General features: G+C 43.3%; 1 protein-coding gene across 1 annotated transcript in view; it reads right to left on the bottom strand.

Moving 5' to 3' along the window:
• The window catches only part of LOC124594527, a 605,846-nt gene that overhangs the window by 236,762 nt on the left and 344,165 nt on the right, over positions 1-24,919 (bottom strand). Inside the window, exons 64-72 of the mRNA XM_047132903.1 lie at positions 23,997-24,320; positions 21,256-21,582; positions 19,104-19,412; positions 16,598-16,912; positions 13,850-14,173; positions 12,752-12,760; positions 9,540-9,851; positions 4,569-4,895; positions 1,369-1,692 (exon numbers count right to left, since the gene is read on the bottom strand). Of these exons, the coding sequence (XP_046988859.1) occupies positions 1,369-1,692; positions 4,569-4,895; positions 9,540-9,851; positions 12,752-12,760; positions 13,850-14,173; positions 16,598-16,912; positions 19,104-19,412; positions 21,256-21,582; positions 23,997-24,320 (2,571 nt within the window). The remainder of the gene's footprint in view (positions 1-1,368; positions 1,693-4,568; positions 4,896-9,539; positions 9,852-12,751; positions 12,761-13,849; positions 14,174-16,597; positions 16,913-19,103; positions 19,413-21,255; positions 21,583-23,996; positions 24,321-24,919) is intronic.

Consider the following 24,919-nt stretch of genomic DNA (forward strand, 5'->3'; position numbering starts at 1 on the left):
CTATATTACTGATTTCTGGTGGCAAAGAACGCAATAAGAAATGCAGGACGCGAAATATACAATTCAGTATTTTGGCTACAGTGACTGAAATATGTTACAGTACCGACTGCTGACGTTCACCGAAATGGCCAAGGATTGCGCTGTTGTGGATCGAGTCGATGATTGCCAATGAACTCGTCACGCAGAGAGACTGTACAGTTAAATATCCCCCAATAGACTTTAAAAATCTCGCGCAGAAGGACTTACAAGGGAAATACTTTAATCCAGCCGCTACTAAGAATTTAATATGCATCTGTAACAATACTATCATCAAGAGTTCTTATTACAAATCACAGGAATGATATACTATTCGGTACAAAGCAGATTTAATATCTATAATAACGCAAGGAACCCAATTTTTTTTCGAAGAGTAGTCATCTAACATTCTAAGTAACGATTCTATCGGAACATTGTTGTTTTTCGTACTTCTTCGATAGTTCAATCAAAAAGCGGATAGAGCAAAACATGTCGCAGTGACCTACTCACTTTGACCATTGCCAGTCGAATGAACGAGTTCTTCTAAATTATCTGCTCTGACCTCGCTAAATAAAGAACAAGTCTATCCTAAACCTGACCAAAAGAAAAAAGTTGGTGTTAATATCGCGTTTATATGTGCGCCATCAAAATTCAGGCTGTACTCACAGTGCATCTCACAAATGAAATCCATCTTGAATTAACGACTTGACCGGTAATAGAAAGTGTGAAATGTGCTGTTATACTACGTTCGTTTTGCTGAATGGCACAGTCAATGGAAAGTTTGACGCCGAATTTAAAGTCATAAATATCCATCGTCCATACCAAGGCCAAATGAGACATGTAACCTTGCACTCGGTTTGCAGACACTGACAGACACAGAATGAAGAAACGAATGTGACAGAGACAGTAAGACAATAAGTTGAAAACTACCCAGTGAAAATAGTGTCCAAAGAAGAATATGAAAATAAATTTTACAGATAAAATAAGAATTACTGAATAAATAGATAAACAGAAATGCAGTACTCTGGTAAAGACGTAAACATGCAGTAAACTGAGGAACACAGTTGAAATTGAAACATTTTGTACCATACCTTAAAATGATTTCTGTATAAAATTATATTTTTCTGGGGACTATTCAGTTAGTTGTGTTTATTACTAGCAGCTCTCAATGAAGTAGTTAGCAGAGTATTTTACATCCAACTGGCATTCACAGTTTCATTTTGCCAATACTCCTTGCTTAATAGAGTTAATAATTCGTTCTTTGAATAAAGAGCGAGGTCAGAAGCATTTGAAGGTATGGTACTGGACAGACAGTAAAGTATACAGAAAAGTAAGAAAATAAGTAGGTCTTACGAGTCACAGAAATAGCTTGGCAACTTTTGAGAGGGTTGCCTATAAAGCCAGGAAGACAGCTGCAAGAAGGCGCGTGGTTGACGACGCGGCATTCGGCATTGAGCCCGCAGGTGCCGGGACACGGGTCCCTACACTTGTTGTTGATGCACGCCTTGCTACGGTCGCAGTCTGTGTTGAGCACGCACTCGGGCCTGCAGCCCGTGTAAGGGTCTCCGAAGTAACCGGGCAGGCACGTGCAAGAGCCTGCGCCGTGGCGGTCTTTGCACACGGCATTTGCCCCGCAGGGCGATGGATTGCAGGGAGTCACTGGCTCTTGATGGACAGCTGTAAGATCATGCAGCAGAATCTTAGAATCATGGTTCCGGTTGAACATGGCAATCGCCAGAACCTTCAAACTAAGCTTCTTAAATAGTATTAACAGAACAGAAACATGTTACTGTAACTAACTGTGATATCTCTTAGCTATCTTCAATATAAAGCAGCAAGAACGACGTCTCGTGGATCTTGTGGCACGTCACAAAGTTTGAATCCTAACGATAATTAAATAATATTCATTATTCTTCTGACATGTCAATTATCATTATAAATGCTCTTGCTAGTTTTTTTGCCTCACGAGCATGAAATACATCTCGAACTCTGAAGATTACACAACAGTGCCTGATGCCACTTATCTGTAGTGGAGGTAGATAATGCATAATGAATATCACAACTCTGTAAATTTTTAATATCTTTTCGCCGTACGTATAAACTCAACTATATGAGACAGAAATCCTGAAAAAGATACATCTTGTCTTTAAAGACCTAACGCTCAGCTTACCTCACCCACAAAAAAAGACTGTTTGCTCTATTTAGTCTACTCTGCAGACGTGTGTAGCTGCCCGCTCGTTGATTCAATATTTGTATCTGCTATTGATTGCAATGCAGTATGTATCTGTACAAGGTGGTCAAAATAAAATTGGTCCGGATTATGTACACCAATCTTACTATTTTGGAACAGCTGTTCAATCTAGTGATGATGATTTCTGATGCGTAATGGCGTTCTGTGAGTCTGCATGCCAGAACAGGCTGAAGCTGGCTTCATCTAAAGAAATGAGAAACTGAAACTCCTGTGATCACAACACCCCTTCGTCCAGAAACTAACAACGGAAGTGAACACGCTCAAGTTTGTCTAGCAACGTTAACTCACACACATCAGAAAATTTCAGGAATAAAGATACAAGTTCTTTCTGATAATTTTCTGATATGTGGATATTTCAATTTCCATCTGCATACTTAGCTGGCTTTGCGACTGTTTTGATTTTTCTGCAGGCAATCTTTTACTTCAGCAAAGATTCCTGGTATTCGGAAAGTTTTCTAGTTATCTCTTTGCTGTTCAGATTACGTTCTCGCGAAATAACGAAACCTTTTCGGTCCAGTTTTATTTCAGGTACTCTAAATATGCGATAATTATTCGCTAACGATGAACTATTTGAGGCAAAAAATCTGAAAAAAATGCAGGTTCGATATGTCCCTTACGTACATACAAAAACATTAACCATTGTTAACAACGATAAAAAGCAGCGAGAAATATACTTATTGATACAAACACCTCTTACATTGCAATTTAAGTCTCGTGAATGGAATTCTAACACAAATGTAAAAGGAAATTTGTCTTAATGAAATACTCATGGCAGATTGTTCACTGTTGGCCTAATATCAAAACGGTTGCCAAAACTCAAAGGAACATTCCTAAACTTCATTGTTTCGTTTTACAGTTTACACGAACTGTAAAAAAGTGGATTTCATTCCAAGATACAATTTCGACAGTGGAAGCAACTGAAATAAAAAATAAAATGCAGTCAATAAAACAGAAACCATTTCTAGTGAGTAATATACACTGAGCAACAACTTTCTCGAAACCCCTTCGATTTCTCTCGCTGAGACGCAAAAGTGGGAAATCTGGCTTGAATGTGCTTACAACCTCTATAATGGTGTAAAAGCGTGGCGTTCTACGGTTCTTCAAACAGCTAGGTGTCGACACTTGATAAAGAAGAAAAAAAAAGGATTGTGAGTTCATGTGAAGTGCAAGGTGGGTAAATGATGTCATATTTTACCAACATTCTGCCCGACGCCACCATGGACGTGTCACACCACGGGAAGGTCGTCACATCCCTCCTCACACGCATCTCACCCATTCTCTTGACGTCTCTGCAAAGGAATTTAGAGAAGAGTTGAATCGCTGTGGGTTCCAGCAGTGTCAAGGTTTGTCAAGAACATCATCCTCTTGCACATCGCACTGCAAACTACTATTTTCGACCACAAAATGTGTGGAAATGAACGCCCCAAGGAAAGGGGTGGTTCCAGTCACGCCTTTTATGAAACTTCCAGAGGCCTTTTCATATCGATTCTGAACAGCGGTGTGTTCGAAAAGTTTTGTTCGGCTACTTCGGCTGTCCATAAGAAAATCGCGGAATTTCAACGCTGGGCCTCGCGATTCTGACCTCCGTAGCGGAGAGAGATGTTAAGAGAAGAGGTTAAATGTGAGTAAAGGGAGGTGTGACGACCTTCCCACGACAAGACACGACCACGGTAGCGTTGGACAGAACTGTGGTGAAAGTGTTGTTCTTTTTTTCTTTTTTTGTGTCGATTCCTAGCCGTTTGATGCACCGCAGAGCCCGACGGTGACGTTGCAGGGCACCACACTTTTCCACCACTACAGAGGAAGGATTTAGGTATCTTCGAGTCAAATTTCGAACTTCCGTGTCGAAATGGCAAAAAATGACATAGTATCAAGAAAATATTTTAATTTTGATGCGCAGTCCATTTCACCGAAGTTACAATTGAAGCTTTGCAACGCGCGTTTGTGTGCTATGTGTGATACCATACAGAAATTTCCGCATCTTTTATATACGTTGACACTTCGTTTCCTGTAAAACTAAAAGATAAAAACAAGTCACACATATCATGAACAATACTTCCATAAGGATAACTATTAAGTGAGGAATCATCTGAAAAAGAAGTCCTTAATTTGATCCCGACACAATAAAGAAGCCTAATCAGACACAGCAATCCGATAACCCTTAGCTGCAGCATCACAGTTCTCGTGGTAGCTGAAAACGCAGAGATGAAAGAGTGACATATGTAGCAATATGAAACATGAACAGGAACAGGAACAGCGGTATTACTTGCTGCCTTATTATACAGCCAGCACAAGAGCTTACTTGGAGGAGCGATAGTGCATCCTGAGAAAGGATCACCAATATATCCGGGTAAGCACGTGCAGACAGGCCCGTGATTGACTACCCTGCAGACGGCGAAGGGCCCACAGGAGCCGGGGCACGGGTCCCGGCAGCGCATGCCCTGGCAAGCCAGGTGGGCGGCGCACTGACCGTCGATGGTGCACTCGGGGCGGCAGTTGGGCGCGCGGCCCACGTAGTTGGGCAGGCACGTGCAAGCCGGCCTGCCGCCCACAGATCGACACTGCGAGCTGGGGCCGCACGGTGAGGGCACGCACGGGTCACTGCTCGCAGGCGCCACCACGGCAGGGGCTACACGGGAGCAGCGGCTATCAGCTCTACACTTAGGCTATCACTGGGGGAAGGGGGAGGGGGGGGGGGTGGTTGGAGAGTTACGGCTTTAGGTCGTGGTTGGCGACTTGGTATCATGTGTCACATCGTCAGCGGACTCATCGCAGCAGGATCTTGAAGGGTACAGGTCAATGTAACGAGATTTTATTGGCCTAAGTTGTTGGTGAAATAGGGTTCGGAGAGGTGGTTTGAAGTGGTTAATTTAGAAGCGAAGGACTCAGAACTGTTCATAGAAAATATATACAGGAAAATAAAGGATGACAGCTGTACGAAGGGTGTATTATACAGTGCTACTAAGAAATAGTGTTGTTATGATCAAGCCATTCTTCAAAACGTGAAATACTTATTTATCCAAAAGTCAAACATCATTTTTTTTTCTTTATGGCGATTAGTATTTTCTCTATCAATTGACATTACAATTCTGCTTGTATTTACACTCAGATTACTGAAGTACACAGTTTCATCAAGCATTACAGGAACAGCGGTTCCTGACACACTTTTTTTCGTATCAAAGCAAAGAACCTTTGAGGTTCCTTACTGTTGTATCAAACAGTTCAGCCGCAGCTCGTTGTGAAGGGCTTCTGAAAATATAATTATCGATTAAATATTTTTGTAAATGTTATTACTACAGTTTTTGAGAAGGCTAATAAGTACTTCACGTTTTCTTCAGTGCAATTAACTAGATGCTATCAGAAGGACAATTATAAATTAGGTATTTTTTAAAGAGCACAAGCTATATTTTTGTCCGAAGTTAGAAACGATGCATCAGAGGAATAAGTAATTTTTCAATTATTGTGAAGGATTTGCATCAACTGGTAGCAAAACCATGAAAGACATTTAGTTTCAAGGCAAATAAATAAATACATAATGGAAGGACGTTAATTATTAATACGAGACTGAGGCATAAGTCTCGCAATAAGATATTTTCTCAAGGATGATGTGACTAAAATATAACAACAGATATCGAGAAAGTGCCGCTCATATTGTGCGAGAATGACGTTAGAATGTAGTTAAGATGTGTCGCTCAGCTGACAACTACAGATTAGTGGTCAATCAGTATCTGCGTAAGATGAATATCAGCCGTATGAACAACATTCTTATTCCACATTTCCCATGTCGTGAATGATTCTTCTACCTCATTTGATCGTTCACACGATTTTCGTCAGTTTCTCTTACACAATCTGTTGGCTCATAGATACTTGCAATGTAATGGTTTATGTTTGTGGCTTTAGTCACTGTTTCGCGTTCTAGAGTAAGAAACATATTTGCAATTACTTATGCCTCAATCTTCGTATAACAGACGAAAGGAAAGAGAAAGAAGTATTCAGGGAAGGCGATTACTTAATAATTAGCTAATACATACTATTAATGTACAAGAAAGATCATTTAGTCATTTCAGTAATTTAGCAATCAGTTAAAGTATAAAATTTAGGAAGTGCAGCTTCATAGCTTAGGAGCCGAAATAGTAAGAACTTAAATAGTGACATGAAGAATTGTTGTAGGCAACTACTACTCTGTTAATTATATGACTAAGAAGTTTAAAGCTATTAGAACATTTGGAAATACAGATGACTATTATTTGTTTTAGAGTAGTTAAGAAAGAGGTAAGGGAATTTTTAGCAATGGTTTCTAAAGGATTATACGTCATACAACCACACAGAGTATCAGTATAGCAGGCGCATTCGAGATTAATATTGTTGTGAGCCTTATAAATGGAAGTAAATGAAATAGGAGAGAATGGGACATGTAGTAACGCTTTATTTGACGTAAGAATTTCTTCGTTCTTAGGTTCAAGAGGGTCTCTAGTCAGGAAGAGATTTTGGTATAGGTTACGTGAAAAGCAAGATTATTTATCTGTATGACGAGGAGGATGGGTAATTAACAAAGAGAAGTATAAGAGCAAGTCTATGCTACGTGGTACCTCGGCGTCTGGTCACATCATTCTGCTTTGCCTCTCGTATTTTTGTCATTGCGTGCGTATGATTAACAGCACCAAGTACTGCCTTGTGTTTGTGTTTCATTTGCCAGTAAACATTTGTTCTAAGACACCCACACGTTCTCGTTCGTCAGAGTTTACAAAGATTTCAATGAATGTATGGAAATTCTATTCTTCTAATACTGAATGTTTTTGTTTCATCATTGTCTTGAAATACTACGGCTTTTCCACAAATCAGTTTCGAAGATTATGTGGATTCACAATCAGCTGACACAAATTTCACTTCATTTACTGGACGCTACCAAATTACAGATACAACACCATATAAAAACAGAAAGAATTAAGGCAATATACACTTACTAAAAGCTCTCACAAGTTTATATATGCCGGTAGACACCACTTAGAGCGCCACGTATTGTAGACGCCATATCGCTTAAACTGGCTTCACGTTAAAATATAAACAAATACCTTTTACATAACGGAAAAAGCGAAGTTCCTCTTTTCAGTTCGTAAAAAGTACACAGCTCGTCGAATTACTGCAATGCTAGCATCCATTCCATGACAGAACAAAGGATATTCAAACTGGAGGGCAATGATTTTTTTGTTCGGCAAATTGTTGTTAAAACACATTTCAGCGTTCATGTGGATGTCTGCGCATAGGCAGTAGCTTTGATAGGTGAGGATGGAGCGGCCACAAGATTTCATCAATGAATAACATGAAACTGTGTTCCGGACCGAGAATAGAACTCGAGACCCTTGCATAGCGGGCAAGTGATCTACCATCTGAGCTACCCAAGCACGACTTACGACCCGTCCTCATAGCTTCAATTCTCCTACCTTCCAGATTCCACAGAAGCTCTTCTGCGAACCTTGTAGAACTAGCACTCCCGGAAGAAAGGATATTACGGAGACATGGCTTAGCCACAGCCTGGGGGATGTTTTCAGAATGAGATTTTCACTACGAAGTGGAGTGTGTGCAGATATGAAACTTCCTGGCAGGTTAAAACTGTGTGCCGGACCGAGATTCGAACTCGAGACCTTTGCCTTCCGTGGGCAAGGTCCCGAGCTCGAGTCTCAGTCGCGCACACAGATTTAACCTGCTAGGAAGTTTCATATCAGCGCACATTCCGCTGCAGAGTGAAAATCTCAGTCTGGGAAGGAAGAACATGTGTGTATTGTGGGCATTTATAAAAAACTAACACGACAGTATGGCGCTGGAAATTTCGCAAATGTATGTTATCAAAAAATATTTGCCAACTAGTTTGAATGAAATGAGCACAAACCACGAAGTACAGCAAAACATAACTATTGCAATTTATGTTCGGACGTATTGAGATGGAGATGGTTTCCGATGAGCAATGCGACAGGTGATAAAATCGACTTCATCATTGACAATATTCATGTAAAATTATCCTCACCCCGAAGGTAGATGTGAACACCACAATGCTTTACCGGATACGGTCTTAATGAAAGCGTATATCCTTGCTTCCTCCGACTGTTGACCAGACTTGACCAGTCAGTTACAGCGAGACCCATAGTTTAACATGGACTCAGAACCACAGTCTGACGCGTTGAGGTGAAAGGCGTGATTTGAGACAGAAACATACTATCAGCTGAGGTTTGAACCTCAGAGGACTGGATTTGAAGTTCACACATGCCCGTCGAGCATTATCAAACTAAATTGCAACGAAACAAAGCCAGACTACCAAATGGCTCCACCGCTGTCATAATGAAATCAAAAACGAGACGAAGGAGAAGCTGCTCGATGTACTCTAGGATCGTGACAGTACATGCTCTTAGTTTTCTGCAACATACGGCATGGAGACAGGGAAGAGGAAAACAATTAAGCATTACATAATTTTCAGACGTTTTTATTAGCAGGAATTAAGCAGTGCCCAGACCTTAAAAGCAGCTGTATGTAAGAGCTTTATTTCAGTAAAAACCATAGTTTCGTTACTGTGGATATTATTTTTTTAGAAAGTAATGTGGTTATGAGTGATGGCAACCACTTTCTCATTCGATCGCGTCATTTGTATGCACGCCATTTCCAACAAATCGCTCTATTACAATAAAGATACGAGAGGCGAGGGCTATGAATACGACGTTATTATAAGCGCACTGCACGACTCTGTTTGGGTTCAGTAATTCAATGTTTTAAATACAGCTATAGAGCATTGAAAAATTCGATATTTTATGTAAAAGATAATCACGCTTTATGTGAAGCCAGCTGGTGATTGTGTTGAGAAGAGTTCGAAGTTAAAGTTTTTGAAAAATGAAGCAACAGCAAAGGATCGGATGAGAGGGATTGTTAAATGGAAGAATCTGCTATTGACTTACTGCTGTTTTATGAAACCGCCGCTGGTAGACGTAACCTCTTTTCCTCCTGAAAGTGTTTGGTGGCATGGCGTGTTTGTCTGGTTTCCAGCTTCCAGCTAGTGACTAAAAGATACGGGAGGCAAACGATGAGTATGACGTTACAAGCAAAACAATGCACGACTCTGACTAGGATCCGGCTGAAAATACGACACACGTAGCATAAATTACCATACCGGGAAAGCCTAAGCGGTCATAACTTGGTTGTATGACGCTATATCGGGAGAAGGGGGAGGGGAGAATGAAGGAAAGGTTGAGATAGCGTTTCCTGGGAGGGGTCAATGCGGGGCGCTTACTTTGAGGCCTGACGCAGCGAACGAAAGGGTCTCCTGTGTAGCCCGGAGCACAGCTGCAGACGGGGCTGTGGTTGACGACAAGGCAACGCGCATTGCGGCCGCAGGTGCCGGGGCAGGGATCAACGCAGCGCTGCGCGACGCACGCCCTGTTGAGCGCGCACTCGGCGCTGACGACGCACTCGGGCCGGCAGTTGGGCGGCGTGTTCACGCAGCCCGGCCTGCAGCTGCACACGGCGTGCCCGTCCACGACGCGGCACTTGCTGTGCGGACCACAAGTCCCGGCCGCGCACGGGTCGCGGGGAGCCGGCGGCGCTGCGGGCCGCATCGTGTTAGGGCAAAGGCGGGGTCAACTCTGTCTCGTCTGGGCGCTACCGGGGGATCGGCAAATGTCAAAGCGTCAGCGTCGCATCTCACGTTAACACCAACGGCAATACTATCACTGACTCTCAGTTAGTGATTCTTCACTTCCATTACGTACTTACTGTGTGGAATGGATAAACGTACCACGATGTCCACTCGCAGTTTTTTCGACGTTATGTATCGTACTCAACATTTCTGTGAACCAGAAGGACGAAGGTATCGAAACACGGAAGTCTCCTACAGATTTAGTCTAGGAAACTGTGGGGTGTAGTTTGAGGTTTTGTGTAATTCTCATTCCGGGCACAAAACAATTGAGAACACTGATTATGACAGTCCGCATTATAAACACTAGGAGGGAATGTAAACTTCACGGTCTGTTAAGAAATCGAAACACAAGCCACGAAAGCTTTGCAAGGATCCTGTTTTGAGGATTAACTATTTTCCCCTAGTATGCAGATATCTTGAATACTATCATGCGAACTACAAGGCGGCTAAGAAACGAATTTATTTTGAGTAGATGGCGCATTCCATTTCGTAGTTCAGTTGTAGGTATGTTTCCCAACTGTAATTGAATGACTGACACCCAGCTAGACAATATTTTAATTGCAACAAGGTCCAAAATAAACTGTTTGAAAGTCAATAATCCGCCGCACTGGGTGTCGTAATCATTCTTTTACTTTATCTTTTCCATCACACAGTTTCAGCTGTGTAGGTATACTCAAGTGAATTATAGAACCTTTCAAACTGGCATATTCGTGTTACAGTCAAAACACAAATATGTTCTTTTGACAGATCATACCATACGCTTGAGGATGGGTACAGGCTGAGACGGTGTAGCGGAAAAGACAAAGTAAGAGAATGTTCTAATCCAAGTTACAGCAGACAGTACGGCAGATTGTTGTCATTCTTGAAACTAGACGACAACGACATGCTTACACCAGAAAAATCTGAAGCGGTAATCAGGAAATGAACCCTAGACGTCCCTGTCAATAAAGAATCTCGACCACTAGAGCATTGAGTCAGTCCACACGCTATTTATATCCTCATTAATTTACAGATTGTCATCTACTTACAGCTTAAATAAATTGGTGAAATAACAGCGAGTTCCTCTCGCGCAATATAACGAACGCTTTCAACGATTTTAAACATGTTTAGCGTGTGGACCAAACAATACTGTGATTCGGTTACAAATTCAATAGGCGGCCATGTCTTTACACGACGTCAGTATCAACAGCAAAGTATCTTACACGGGCATTATAGCATGTGAGACTGATTTAAAAATTTCGGCCTTTTCCAGTGCTGCCAAGGTGTTGTAAATGCATACAGAGAATACGAAATGTCGCGTGCTTGTATGCGGACCAGTGGTAGCACACTCTCAAGGTGGTCGAGAACACCACTATGGTACTGTTATTATGAGCTGAATGAAAAAAAAAGATGGTTCCGGTTCTGCAAAGCATTTCCTCATGCATCAGGATGCATTCCGAAATACCGTGAACTATTCGAAGACTATCACTCATTTCCCTATATTTGGTTTACACGCATATTTAGCTGACAGGCAAAGCAAACCGCAGGACATGTTTTGTGCACTCATGCTGGGTTCTTACAAAAGATGCATGTCTTAAAGAAACGAGAAAGCATAGAAAGGACACTAAACGCTTCGTGCGGTGGCCAAGGGCAACTAGTATGTTGCACGTATCCATTCCAGACACAACTCTCGCAATGTTCAGTAAAATTAACAGAAATTAGTCGGTTTGCGTGTAGTTCTTATGTGCTGACCGACATAAACAGTTGCTGATCTAAGGAGGAACGCCACAATGTCAATTGAGCTGCAACTAAAGACAGCTCTCAAAACAAGAGAGCGGGAAACTCAATAATCGATGTAAATGTCTTACGACGTTTAACAGCGAGAGTGGTTAACATTTGCCTTTCTCCCCGTTAGCGTTCAGACGATTTACTGGATAATTAGTGCGGTAGTAAGTGGGTTTTATGGAGCAGTGGTTGAAAGGATAGTTTAGGAAAGATGTAAGATGTACAGATTTCAACATTAAAAGGAAATCAAGATACATAAGAATTAAGCAGCGAAGTTTCATCTATTTGTGAAGATATTAATAATATGGAAAATAGTGCTGTTATTGTATTCACAGATTTACAGATTTACAGACTGTACAGCAGTTTACGTATTATCTTAAGCACTGAGTGCAGTATTAGCGTAGATGATTTTAAAATATTATAAAGTTTTTGAAATGCTATATCTAGAAATTTTAATTTGCGAGACAGTGTGGTTTCTAAAAGTAGATGCAATTGTTAACAATTAGGTAATTAATTGGCAAACTGAAGTAAGAACTACAATAAGAATGAAGATAATAAATAGCTACAGTTACAGGTAAGAGCTAGAACTTTTTACAGTAAGGACAGATTTACAAGAAACGACACCCTAGCACTGTGGACTACAGCTTTGAAAACAGGAGTACACAAGTGTGTTTACCACGAATGATAGATCCCTTAAAATACGTTTTAGAAAATCAGACAGAGTGCGCAGGATAAGCATATAAGCACAGTTTGCAAATCTCTGTAACTTTTCTCGCACTTATACATGTTACAGTTGTTACTGACCATCTCGAGCGTGAGAAACACACCTATTTTGAATGGCTGTATTCATGTTCTTTGACGCAGCCGGTGCGAGATGACATTGGATTGGTTTGTTGTTACTAATCTTAGTAATAACAAGGCACATTTTCGAGTCCCTTTGAGTAAGTCAAAAACTATTCAAATGAAATACTAACAGTTTAAGAATTATGTGTTATGTGGATTAACTGATTCTTTCTTCCTATGCAAACAATTTGAAGTTGAACAATATTGTACTATTGCCATGTCAGGGCACTGACCAATCGGCAGTTAAAAGAGAACATGCGCCCTTGTAAAATAAGATGTGTTGTTTTAAGTACATACAAGAATGACAAAAAAAGGGCGGAACGCTGATGGTCAATAACCCCCTTTTTCTTCAAAAAGACAGACCACATATGGCCGACAGATAATATTCCAGCAGCCAGCTGATCATCACAAATATTCCATATATCTGATGCAGAGCAATTGCTATTGTGATGGTCAACAGAGTACATGATCGTCATCTATCGTTCATATACGCTGTTTAATTTTTTTAAATCTGTCCATCAGTGTTTCGTCTTTTGATTTTTTCTTCTCGTACGCACCTGGATTAACGTATAGCCTATCATTTTTCAAGGGGTCGTATACTCTTTTTGCTTGTAGATGGGGCAATGTTCTGAAGTTGCGTTAGTATATTACTTTACAACCCCCAATGAATAAAATGATTTTTTTGTATTGAAAATGGAGCTATGATGTTATGAATCTACTATGCAAAATAAAAATATTTCATAACTCTGACTTGACTTTCTTTTCTCTCATGTTTGTAGATCCAGGATTTATGCTAACTTCTGTCTTAATAGCAATATGCGTTATTAACTTTCTTTTCCTTTCTGTGTTATTGATTACTTAAGTAAGAGTCAGTCTGGAACATTATATCGTAAACCGTTGATGGACAGACATTGTCTACTGCTGTGCCTTCTCGGTCTCTAGCGTGTATAGAAAGAAATAGTGATGTTTCCTATAGGACGAAGTATTCCAGATGTCACTGCAGAATGTCCCAACATACCACGATACCAGAGTCGTTACCATCGACACGTTAAATGGGAAATATCTTACCCCTCCATATAGCCGACACAACATTATGTGCGTTCGGAGCTTCTCGGAGCAGTAACCTCGACAAGTCAAAAAACTTCCTGGGAGCGTGACCATTATTTACGTCATCGAAAGTTGTTAATGCCTCTACATACTGACATTTTAGTCGAGGTGAATGATAAGGTTAGGAGCTGCAGCCCACAACACTAAGGGGTGCGAAACAAGGCAGGTGGTGTAGAGGTTAGCAAGCTTACTGGCAGGTATCGGAAAACATGATCGGGTAGCGTCTCCAGTGAAGCCGGCGGGGCAGCCACAGGTGGGCACGTGGTTGGCGACGAGGCAGAGGGCGCGCACGCCGCACGTGCCGGGACACGGGTCCCGGCAGCGGTTGGCGGTGCAGGCGAGGTGCCGCGGGCAGTCTGACGACAGCACGCACTCGGGCCGGCAGCCCGCATAAGGGTCGCCGTGGTAGCCGGGTCGGCACGAGCACGCGCCCGCGCCGCGCCGCTCGCGGCACTCGGCGTTCGGCCCGCACGGCGACGGCTGGCACGGCCGGCGCGGCGCTTCCACTGCCACCACTGCCACAACGCAACACCGGCTCACACACAGCGACCTCACGTGTTGCCACCACCGACACCGTCTCACGTCCCACAAGGAAGCGATCTTCATACTAGTTCAAGTTTGTTTCATTTATAAAGAAGTTTTGTTACAGTTTTAATCAGTTGTAAGGAGTTTTCCTCAACTATCAAACCTTGCAAGTTGCTGGCGTTTGTGGAGCATCATACCGCAAAACGTAACATGTTTCAACTACTAGTGAAAGGACACTCTTCACACTTTATTGTTTTTCTGTCACCGCTGTTCATCCAGGTGCCCCACCCAACTCCGACATCTGCAGGAACTACGAGGGCCATTCGGGAAGTAAGGTCCGATTGGTCGCGAAATGGAAACCACTACGAAAATAAAAAAATGTGTTATTTGCAACAGTTAGCTACTTCTTCCAGCTATTTCCCTACATAGTCGCCGCCCCAACTTAGATATCTGTCGTAGCGTCGTACCAACTTTCCAATACCCTCATAGCAGAAGGCAGCCGCCTGTGCTTTCCGCCAAATCTCTACGCTGTTCTATAGCTCGTTGTCTGTACCAAAATGTCGTCTTCATAGTCAGCGGCTCACAGAGATGAAACACAGGGGAAGCCAATTACAGGTTGTATTGTGGCTGATCAAACATTTCCCATAGAAAACGCTACAGGAGTATCTTCATTGCCATTGCAGAGTGCGGCCGAGACGAAGAAGGAAACGTGTGACAGTTATGTTATGTGGGTTGCATGACATCAGGCGAAATCTCTCACAAGGCCCTCATACTTGGCGGGAAACACTATTTTCAAGGTACCCCCGTGCTCACTGTGTGCTCAGAACTGAAAACAGCTACATGACGTGATCGACAGACCTACTAGAGACATTACTCAACATATCTGTGCAAAGCTTCATCGGATTTTTACTAGGGTTTCCATTTTGCGCCCGACCGGCTTTTACTTTCCGAACAGCTCTCATATATTGACTCGACAAGCCCTGTCTCTTTAGGGTACCGAAACGCATTTCAATGATATGTTCTAAAAATACAATGGTCACAAACATTTTTAAATATTTATTTGCACCAAAATGGTAGACCTATTGACACAAATCTAGTGATACAACTTGGATCTAATAAGAAATTATAGAGTAAAAAACAGATTTCATATGGGAACTTTTGTATATTTGCTGCTACTGTTTGAATAGAAGCTCACTTGGACTTTTACACCACTCTCCGCAGAAACTAGAGACGCATCTGCAAATTGTTGCGTTTGGTATGTAAGACGTCGCCGTAACCATACAGTGTGATTCAGCTGCTCATACCCATTGATTTTATGCAACCCGCAGCGCCTTCAAATACCACAAGCAAGATTTTCATATTCTCTCGCTCGCTTCGTGGAAAGTATTTGTCCTATAGAAAAAATGAACAGGATCTTTTTGTAGAATATTTAATATAGTTTACTTTGTACTCGGAAACGTTTTCGCTAGAGGCCATAGCTTTCGAATTATTAAAGAAAAACGTACAACAGTGGCCTTGAAACGTGATTTTCTTGAATAACTCGACAATCGTCGCCTCCAGCGAAAACGTAACCCAGTACAAAATTTAACTACATTAAATTTCCTACAAAAAAAATCCTGTCCCTTGTTTTCTGTGGGACTAAACTCTGTTTATAGCGTTGGGTTGCATAAAACCTATTGGTAGAGGAGCTGATTCACCCTGTATATTCCAGGTGAATGAACTGTAACTGACTATTGGTGGTCCATATTCAACACTATAGAGTTGTCTCCAATCACTCATGATTTTTTTTTTTTATTTTAGTACACACCAGATGTGTCAGTTACCAATACGAAATAATTTTACTTTCTCGTTGGATGGAATAGGATGTTTCATGTCCTGTGTACAATGACACCTTTTTATTCTTTTAATTTTTTGTATGAGGCGACTTGCAAAATTAGTAAGTGTAAAGGACTTGCTAAGTATTCAAGGGAAACCAATTTCCATCTGTACCTCATCTAATTCTCCAGCTGCTCCGTTCCAGAAGATAAAAGAAGCTACTTAAAAGTATGTCACGAAACGAAAAATGTATTCCAGTTGGTATATCCTTATTGTACCTCAGCCGCTTGCAGCGGACAGATTTAACAGCACAATATCCGCCTGCTCAGTACCAAAAATAATACTTACCTACTGTACACGAACAACTGAAACCTGAATTACCATAGCTTTCCAAGTACACATTCTGAATAGACATAAAGGCGCTCTCCCTTTTCGGTTAGAAGAACGCAATGTTACAATAGCTTCAAGTGAGCGAAGTTCACTGACTCCGGACAGATGCTGGAAGTTAGACGCTCAGGCTGAAACAAGTGGCACTGCACACGGTGACCGACAAGCACATGTCGTGGAGCAGGGCTGGATGCGGCGGCGCGCGGTCCTACCTTGTACGGGGTTGCAGCCGGAGAAGGGGTCGCCCTCGAAGCCGGGCAGACAGGAGCAGACGGGCTGGTGCGCGCGCACCTCGCAGCGCGCGTTGAAGCCGCAGGAGCCGGCGCAGGGGTCGCGGCAGCGCGCGCGCACGCACGCCAGCGTGGCGGGGCAGTCTTCGTGGATGACGCACTCCGGCCGGCAAGAGGGCGGTGTACCCAGCATACCGGGCGAGCAGCTGCACACGGCGCGCTCTCCAGACACTCGGCACTCAGCGTTCGGACCGCACGGTGACGGCACACACGGGTTCTGCGATACCATCTCCGGCCCTGCAATCGCCGATAAGGCGTCACACCCTTCTCCGCGTTTATTCTGTCCCAAATGCCTACTCGCGCTACTACGACTTCACCTACACATTATGGTGTGTGGCGGAGGTTGCTCTCGGAATCCCTTCCCACTTCCATCAGCGAATGACGCGTACGAAGGATAACTGAAGGTAAACCTCCATAACTACATTACTAAAAGTGCACGGTAACCCGGTACCAGTTGCAGGTCTAACTGATCCCAGGACCAACAAAAATTTGAGTTTCTAAATTTCATATAATTACTGATAGAACTTGAAATGCTGTCATAATACGCTCATTGAGAGGTATAAGCTTATATTAACACAGTACAGCAAGCACTACAGTTAGAAATTGGGTATGTGTCCTGAAGCAACATAGCTCACACAAACCGTTTCTTCCAAATTTTTTCTTGCTGACGCCCCTCACAAATGATGGAATGAAAAAAAAAAAAAAATATCGCTTACTACATACTCGTTGTTCATGCAATAAAATTTCAGCATCAGGCAAAATGCTTTAATTTGTTACATATTACTCTACTCGCAACACATTTTGCAGCCAGTATCCACATATACCACTGAATATAACTAAAAATTATATAATTGTACGACATATAGTTCAGGAGAACGCTGAGATACGTGAAAAACTGTAGTTTGCTTTAAAAGGAGCGAAAATCACCCTGACTATACTCACCCAGTATTTCAGAATGAGAGGATCTTTTCTGAACTTTCTCTTACATGCTTGACGTCAAATATATAATAAATTTACTTACTTGTAAACTCATTGGACGTTCAGAAATATTTTATACATGGGAGTTCAAGTCTTTAAAGAATAGGGGGTTTACAGGCGAGGCCTAATTTCTCTGATTCTCTAGTAGTGGTCATTTCGTGAGACATGTGTGGGAGGAATTAATATGTTGCCCAAATCTTCCTGAACGTACGACAACATATCTGCTTCTCAAATTTTCGGATGAATTCTTTGGAAATGCGAAATGCAATTTCTTTAAGTTGTGCTAAGGCTATGTACTAACTACGTTAACGCAAACAAATTTTTATAATTGTATTAAAATGTTTCGATACATTATTAAAATCGTTGGCATCTATGGCACGTTAAAAGTTGGAGTGACGGCTAGTTATGTTGGGGGAGAGGGGAGAGGGGAGAGGAGAAAGATGATGCGACAGTAAAAGACTGATACCTCCATCCCTGCCCCCTCCCCCCCCCCCCCAACACTTACACTAAAAAAATAATCCTGGATCTGTCCTGCTCCGTGACCGTCTCGCTCTTATTACACAAACCCATGGCGAAGTGTACCATACTTCTTGAATCTTTCCTGTCTATTCTATTAATCCTGGCTGGTAATGGTACCCTTCACTGATGATCTTCAAAGCTAGAGGATTCTGTTTCGCACTTTTGTCTCCTATTTGCTGTGAGGTCTCGAAAATTGAAAGCATTACTTTTGTGTAATAAATAAACTTTGTTATGGCTGATGGGTTATCATTACATTACTTTTGTGTAATAAATAAACTTTGTTATGGCTGATGAGTTATCATTACAATTTTTTTTTAAATTTGTGATAAGTTCTTATGGGACCAAACTACTGAAGTCATCGGTCCCTGGGCTTACACAGAACTTAATATAACTTAAACTAACTTACGCTAAAGATAACACATTCACCGATGCCCGAAGGACCCGAACCTCCGACGGGGGGAGCCGCGCGAACTGTAGCAAGGCGACCTAGACCGCGCGGCGTTATCATGGGACTGATCCTTACAATTCATATACAAAAAAGAAGGGATTGTGCATTTCTTGATGTTTAGCGTTCATCTATGCTCATGTCTCTATTCTAATATGAGAATATATGCAATCATGCCTCGATTGAAACAACTTTGACATTTCAGCAAATTGAGTGGCAGGGCCAAACATTAGCTAATTGTACTTCTTTCTCAAGCTCCAGTGCTCCCTATGTTTTAGTTTTGTAGGTGCATGCAGATTTTTGTGAAGTTTTCGTGGCTGCGCTCCGAGAGGACTGCCAATCCGTCAATAATAGGAAAGTTACCCTGACCGAGATGAAAATGTGACAGAAACGTGAACCTAGACTGGCTACAGCAAGGTTTGTAATAACTTTTCCGAGAGTTCTAGTACTGAAACTTGAAATATGAGTGCCGCAGAACACACTTACCTTTAGCCACGTTGCAGATGGTGAACGGATCTCCAGTGTACTCAGGCGCACAGGAGCATATGGGATTGTGGTTGATGACCTGGCATCGTGCGTTAAGGCCGCAGGTCCCTGGGCACGGGTCGACGCACTTGCGATTGATACACGCTTTGTTTTGGGCGCACTCAGAGCTGACGACGCATTCGGGTCTACAGGAAGGCGGTGATCCCAGGAAGCCCTGCTGGCAGGAGCACACCGCGTGTCCAGACACAGTGCGGCACACGCTGTTCGGTCCACAAGGCGACGGTTGGCACGGATCGGTCACAATCACCGCTGTACAAAAAAAGACCATCTCTTAGCTGGGCAGGTGACGTAGGAAGTAATGAGATGTTTAGACGGGAACTGCTGGAAATAGTTTGCAAACTGAACGACGGGTTGCCGAAAGAGGCGATAGTTATCCATAATTTTAACGGGGAAAGGAACACTGGCTATAGTAGATATACAGAGTCACAATTCATGTTACACACTCCTAGAGATTGTAGAGGGAACTTAGTTTTACAAAGGAACCCATGTCCGGAAACGTCACCCGACGACGCTACAGAGCGTCGAAATTATAGGCGCCGGTGCCTGTAAATTTACGAGGGTTGTAACTTTAATAGTGGCAGCTATTTGCAGCTCGCACAAAACAGACACGTGTTTCAAAGTTTTATTGACCTTCAAAGTAGACACCATCATTGTGTGTAACCCGTTGCCAGCGATGTGGAAGTCGTAGGATACTCTTAGGAGTGCGAGTTGTGTTGACAATTCGAGCGACGCCGTCTATTGCCCGACGAATTTGTAGCAGTCCTGAAGCGAATGCCGTGAAGTGTTTCCTTCAGTTTAGAAATCGAGGGCTTAAGTCAGGGGAGTGCAGTAGGTGGTATAGCACTTAGCAGCCCCATCAGTCAAACAAATCAGTAACAGCTTGCACTGTAGGTGCTTGAGAATTTTCCTGCAAAATGATGGTCAGGTCCTGCAGAAAGTGTCATCACTTCTGTCTCTAAGCTGGTCGTAGGTTATGTTCCAAAAATGAACAGTAAAACTTTGAAACACGTATCTATTTTGTACGAGCTGTAAACAAATAGTAGCCACTATTAAAGTTACAACCCTCGTATGTAGGGTAATTCCGTGATGACATTACAAGCTCTCTAGAATGATGGAGAAGGATAAAAATATCAATTTGAGGTAAGAGTCCCTGTACTGGAAACGAACGAATTGAAAGTTATAAGCGAAAACCGTTCTGATACCACTGACAGTGCAATACATGTACAGGCACTGTAGCTGCTAAGACTGTAGTGTAGGCAACTTTGAGAGGTGGTAGTATGGACCAAAGCAAGGAAAAAATGTCCCGTAAACATGTGCTATAAAATGCATATTTGAGGAGTTATAAGCACTTGTTCGTCTTTGCAACTATGAAACACATCCCCTCTATTGAAGAAAAGTTCGTGAGCATTTTAGAACCCATGTTTACTGGACTTTTTGTCTTTGTTTTGATCGATACAACTATCTCTGAAAGTTGTCTACCCTACAGTCTTAGCATGTATTCCACTGTCAGAGGTATCAGAACGGTTTTCGCCAATAGCCGTCGACTCGTTCGTTTCCGGTACGGGACCTTTACCTCAAATTGATACATTTATCCTTCTCCATCATCCTAGAAAGTTTGTTACGGAATCACTCTACACACATTTACAGGCACCGGCGCCCGTAACTTCGACGCTCTGTAGCGTCGTTGGATGACGTTTCTGGACACGAGTTCCTGTGTGAAACTTTATCTGCTAAGTCTCCTCGGCAACCTCTAGAAATGTGGTGCATGAATTGAAAACAAAATCTATAGAAGAGGAGAGACTAAGACTTGGTGTAAGGAAGTGCACGGAAAGTTTTAACATTCCGTCTTAGAGCAGGTGATAAGAGGGAAATCACAGGCTCCACAAAAGGGAAGAATGGAGACGGCAATGTGTCGTGACCTGTTGAAACGAACCATCCCAGCATCCTCCGTTGTAGATTGTAGGATGTAGCTGTTAGATAGAGATAAACGTATTTGCAGTTCATTGGCAGATATAAGTATTTGAAGACCGCTGTCGGGGTGCTGTCACTTGTTGAGTGGATAGACGTTAGGAATGAAGCTTGGAATACTCACGAGTGGTGGTCTCGACCCTGCAGGCGCTGAAGGGGTCGCCCTTGAGCCCTGGCGGGCAGCTGCAGACGGCGACGTGGTTGACGACGTCGCAGCGCGCGCCGGCGCCGCACAGCCCCTGGCAGGGGTCGCGGCAGTGCTTGTTGACGCAAGCGAGGTGCGCCGCGCAGTCCGAGTTGATGACGCACTCGGGCCGACAGCCCGTGCCGTAAGCGTCGCCGATGTTGGGCGGGATACACGTGCAGCGCGCAGCGCCGTTCTGCGACGAGCACTGCGCGTTTACGCCGCACGGGTTCGGCACGCACGGGTCCATCGGGATGTCCACAGGCTCTGTGTACCATAACGCTACATGCAACGAGTGTAAACAACCGCAGCACAATTCCAAAACATCATACGTGCATTCAGATATCTTCACCAGACAAAACATTAGCACCCCATTAAAAGCGAAAACTGGTCGCTTTGGGGCGCCGTAGACGATGTATCACTGGCATCACGAGGTTACATGATCCTTCACAAACAACGTAAGCCACGGCAGTGAAATGGTGTGTCTGTTCGAGTTAGTTCATCGGTGTCATCGCATTAAGGAGGGTCAGCGTGGATACGTGATGGAATAACAGAAAGCAGCCAACGTTTACGAGGAATGGTGTATCACTCACAGTCACATAATTCGCAAAAGAACAGTGATTGTATAAGGCGCGATCAAAAAGTTTCCATCCGAGGGCGTTGCTGCAACGTATTTACAACGTAGCGCGACTATCAATGGCTCTGAGCACTATGGGACTTAACATCTGCGGTCATCAGTCCCCTAGAATTTACAACTACTTAAACCTAACTAACCTAAGGACATCACACACATCCATGCCCAAGGCAGGATTCGGTCACGCGGTTCCAGACTGAAGCGCCTAGAACCGCTCGGCCATACCGGCCGACAGCGCGACTCTGATGCGCGTATATGACCACCGACATGTAGGCAAGGGATCAGTATGGCATTCGGGTCTTTCCGACGTGCGTGCGGAAAATGTGGGAACGTGAACTACGGCGACGTTTTTACCAAATGCGTCCAAACAGGACCAACGTGATGTTATTCTTTCCTACGACGCTGAAGGACAAACACCGGGAAACATCCAGCGTAGAGGGAAGAATGTGTATCGGGCAGCATATCTGTCAAACCCACTGTTGTAGAATGGTGCTCCAAGTGTGCTGCTGCTTCATGATGACGCGCTTCCCTATATCGCAAACGACGTAACACAGAAATTACGCCAACTCAAGTGCGAAACATTCGAGCACGCGCCCTATTGTCCTGATCTCTACTCATGGAACTATCCGTCCATTAAAAAAGTGCTTGAAGGGTCGACGAGTCCTGTTAGACGAGGATGTGCAGCAGACAGTTGCGGACTTCTTCACGGATTGGGACACAGTGATTTACCAAACGGACATCTTCGACCTTGTGCGTCGCTGGAATGATTGCCTCAATGCTAAAGGCTGTTCTGCCTAAGTTGCATACCGGTTCTGGACTGTGCAGCCTTAGAACGAAAACTTTTTGATCCGCTCTTATTAAAAGATCCCAACCAACAAGGGAGCTCGGACCAGCGATGAATGTCATTTCTTATCAATGAAAATCGGTTTCAAACACGACAGGAACTAGCACTGTAGGTGACTACAGGTCCACTCAACCAGTTACTGAGCGAAAATTACTAAGGGAATGGAATGAGACATTCGGAGTCGGGTACGTAGCAAAAGGCCAATGCACACAGCGGTACAATTATCTTAGCGTCATCAGTCGGTCAAAAAACACAGAAACTGGAAAGCAGTCGACTGGAGATGTTTAGTGTGGTCCAGCTAGTCGCGATTTGGCTTCTTTTCAAGTGTGTCGAGTGCACCTACGGCCCAATGAGGCGTTTAAACGGTAGTGTGTAGAGGGCGTAGTTCACACCATATGTGGTTCGGCGACGTTTTTTGTCCTGTTTCTGGACCATGAAATTTGGTTCACGCATTCAAGTTACCATGAACATGAACCAGAGTGTTTACCTTAAGTTCTTGGCGACCCAATGTTGCTCATTCTTCTACATCTTCGTGATGAGTATGCAGTGGACACTCTCATCTTCGAAGAGGAGCAAAACCATGTTCATAGCGGTGCACACGTAAGTTCTTGGTCGGACCAACTCTTATGATCCACATCGCACTTCGTGTGGCTATCTGAATCACCCGATCTTACCTCATAGAAAATGTCTGGAGTTATTTTGAGCAGCGCGTGAAAGGTAGCAACCAATATCGCCATATTTTTCTAGCACTACTGGATTTACTCAACGAATGGCTTCAGATGGCCGGCCGCCGGTTCTAGGCGCTTCAGTCCAGAACCGCGATGCTGCTACAGTCGCAGGTTCGAATCCTGCCTCGGGCATGGATGTGAGCGATGTCCTTAGGTTAGTTAGGTTTAAGTAGTTTAGGGGACTGAAGACCTCAGATGTTAAGTCCTATAGTGTTTAGAGCCATTTTGGCTTCGGCTGAACATGGCATCCCTGAAGATACTTGAGGACATTCTTCCTCGCTGGAAGATGACATAAAAGTTGGATGCAGTGTTAGATTGCGTTAGCATGATGTCTTCTGGGGATGTTAATTTTTCCCAGTGTGCTTGCAAATGCTCATATTAGCGGTAGGACTAATGGTTTCATAATTCTATTAATTTGCTTTTTATTCAGTTAACAACACAAGGGGCAATTAAGGGGTTGGACAGAGGTACCCACCTCGCACAGGCGTACATCCGACGAAAGCGTCGCCCTCGAAGCCGGGCAGGCAGGAGCAGAAGGGCGTGTGGTTGACGACGTCGCACTTGGCGTTGGAGCCGCACACCTGCTGGCAGGGGTCGCGGCAGCGTTCACTGATGCACGCCTTAGAGGGCGGGCACTCCTGGCTGAGCACGCACTCGGGCCGGCAGAAGGGCGGGCTGCCCAGGTAGCTGGCCTGGCACGAGCACACGGGCCGGCCCTGCTTCACGGCGCACTCAGAGTACGGCCCGCACGGCGTCGGCTTGCACGGGTCGCCGCTCGGTTGCTTCGGTTCGCCTTCCACTGCATCACCCCATAACACAGTGTCACAATTGTTGTCTAACCTCAGTCGCTACGTTACTAGAACCTGGGGCCTGCTCTGTTTCAGTGGCGATGTTTACAACAATTTCTAGGAAGCAGATATATACTGTCTAATTCCACACATTCAGCTACGCAGACGTAATTGGTATTCATTTTTATGTGATCTTCCGTTCTTAACTACTATACATAATACACATTCCCTAAGAATGCCGATGACAACTGGAGAAATGAAGCAATCACTTACTGAAAAGAAGAATAATTGGTTAAATAAAAATAGATCTTTGACATCCACGTTGTTAAATAGAGCTAAAAATTTTAATTTCTCCTAATCCAACACAGATAGTCCTCAAAATCTGTGATTGTGAATTTTTAATAGCTACACAATTACTTGTAAGATTTTAAACGAAAAACGTGGGGCAAATACAATACGTATTTGTTGGATGAATATATACCTCGTTACTTTTATCTACTGCATGCGCCCAACTTTTTTCGTTTTTAATCTTACATAGCTCTTCATAATCCACAGACACAAATTTTCAGATTTATCTATATGGAGTTAAGAATTGTATGTATCAAGGAGA

Source organism: Schistocerca americana, chromosome 1 (genome assembly GCF_021461395.2).
Source record: "Schistocerca americana isolate TAMUIC-IGC-003095 chromosome 1, iqSchAmer2.1, whole genome shotgun sequence".
Lineage (NCBI taxonomy): Eukaryota > Metazoa > Arthropoda > Insecta > Orthoptera > Acrididae > Schistocerca > Schistocerca americana.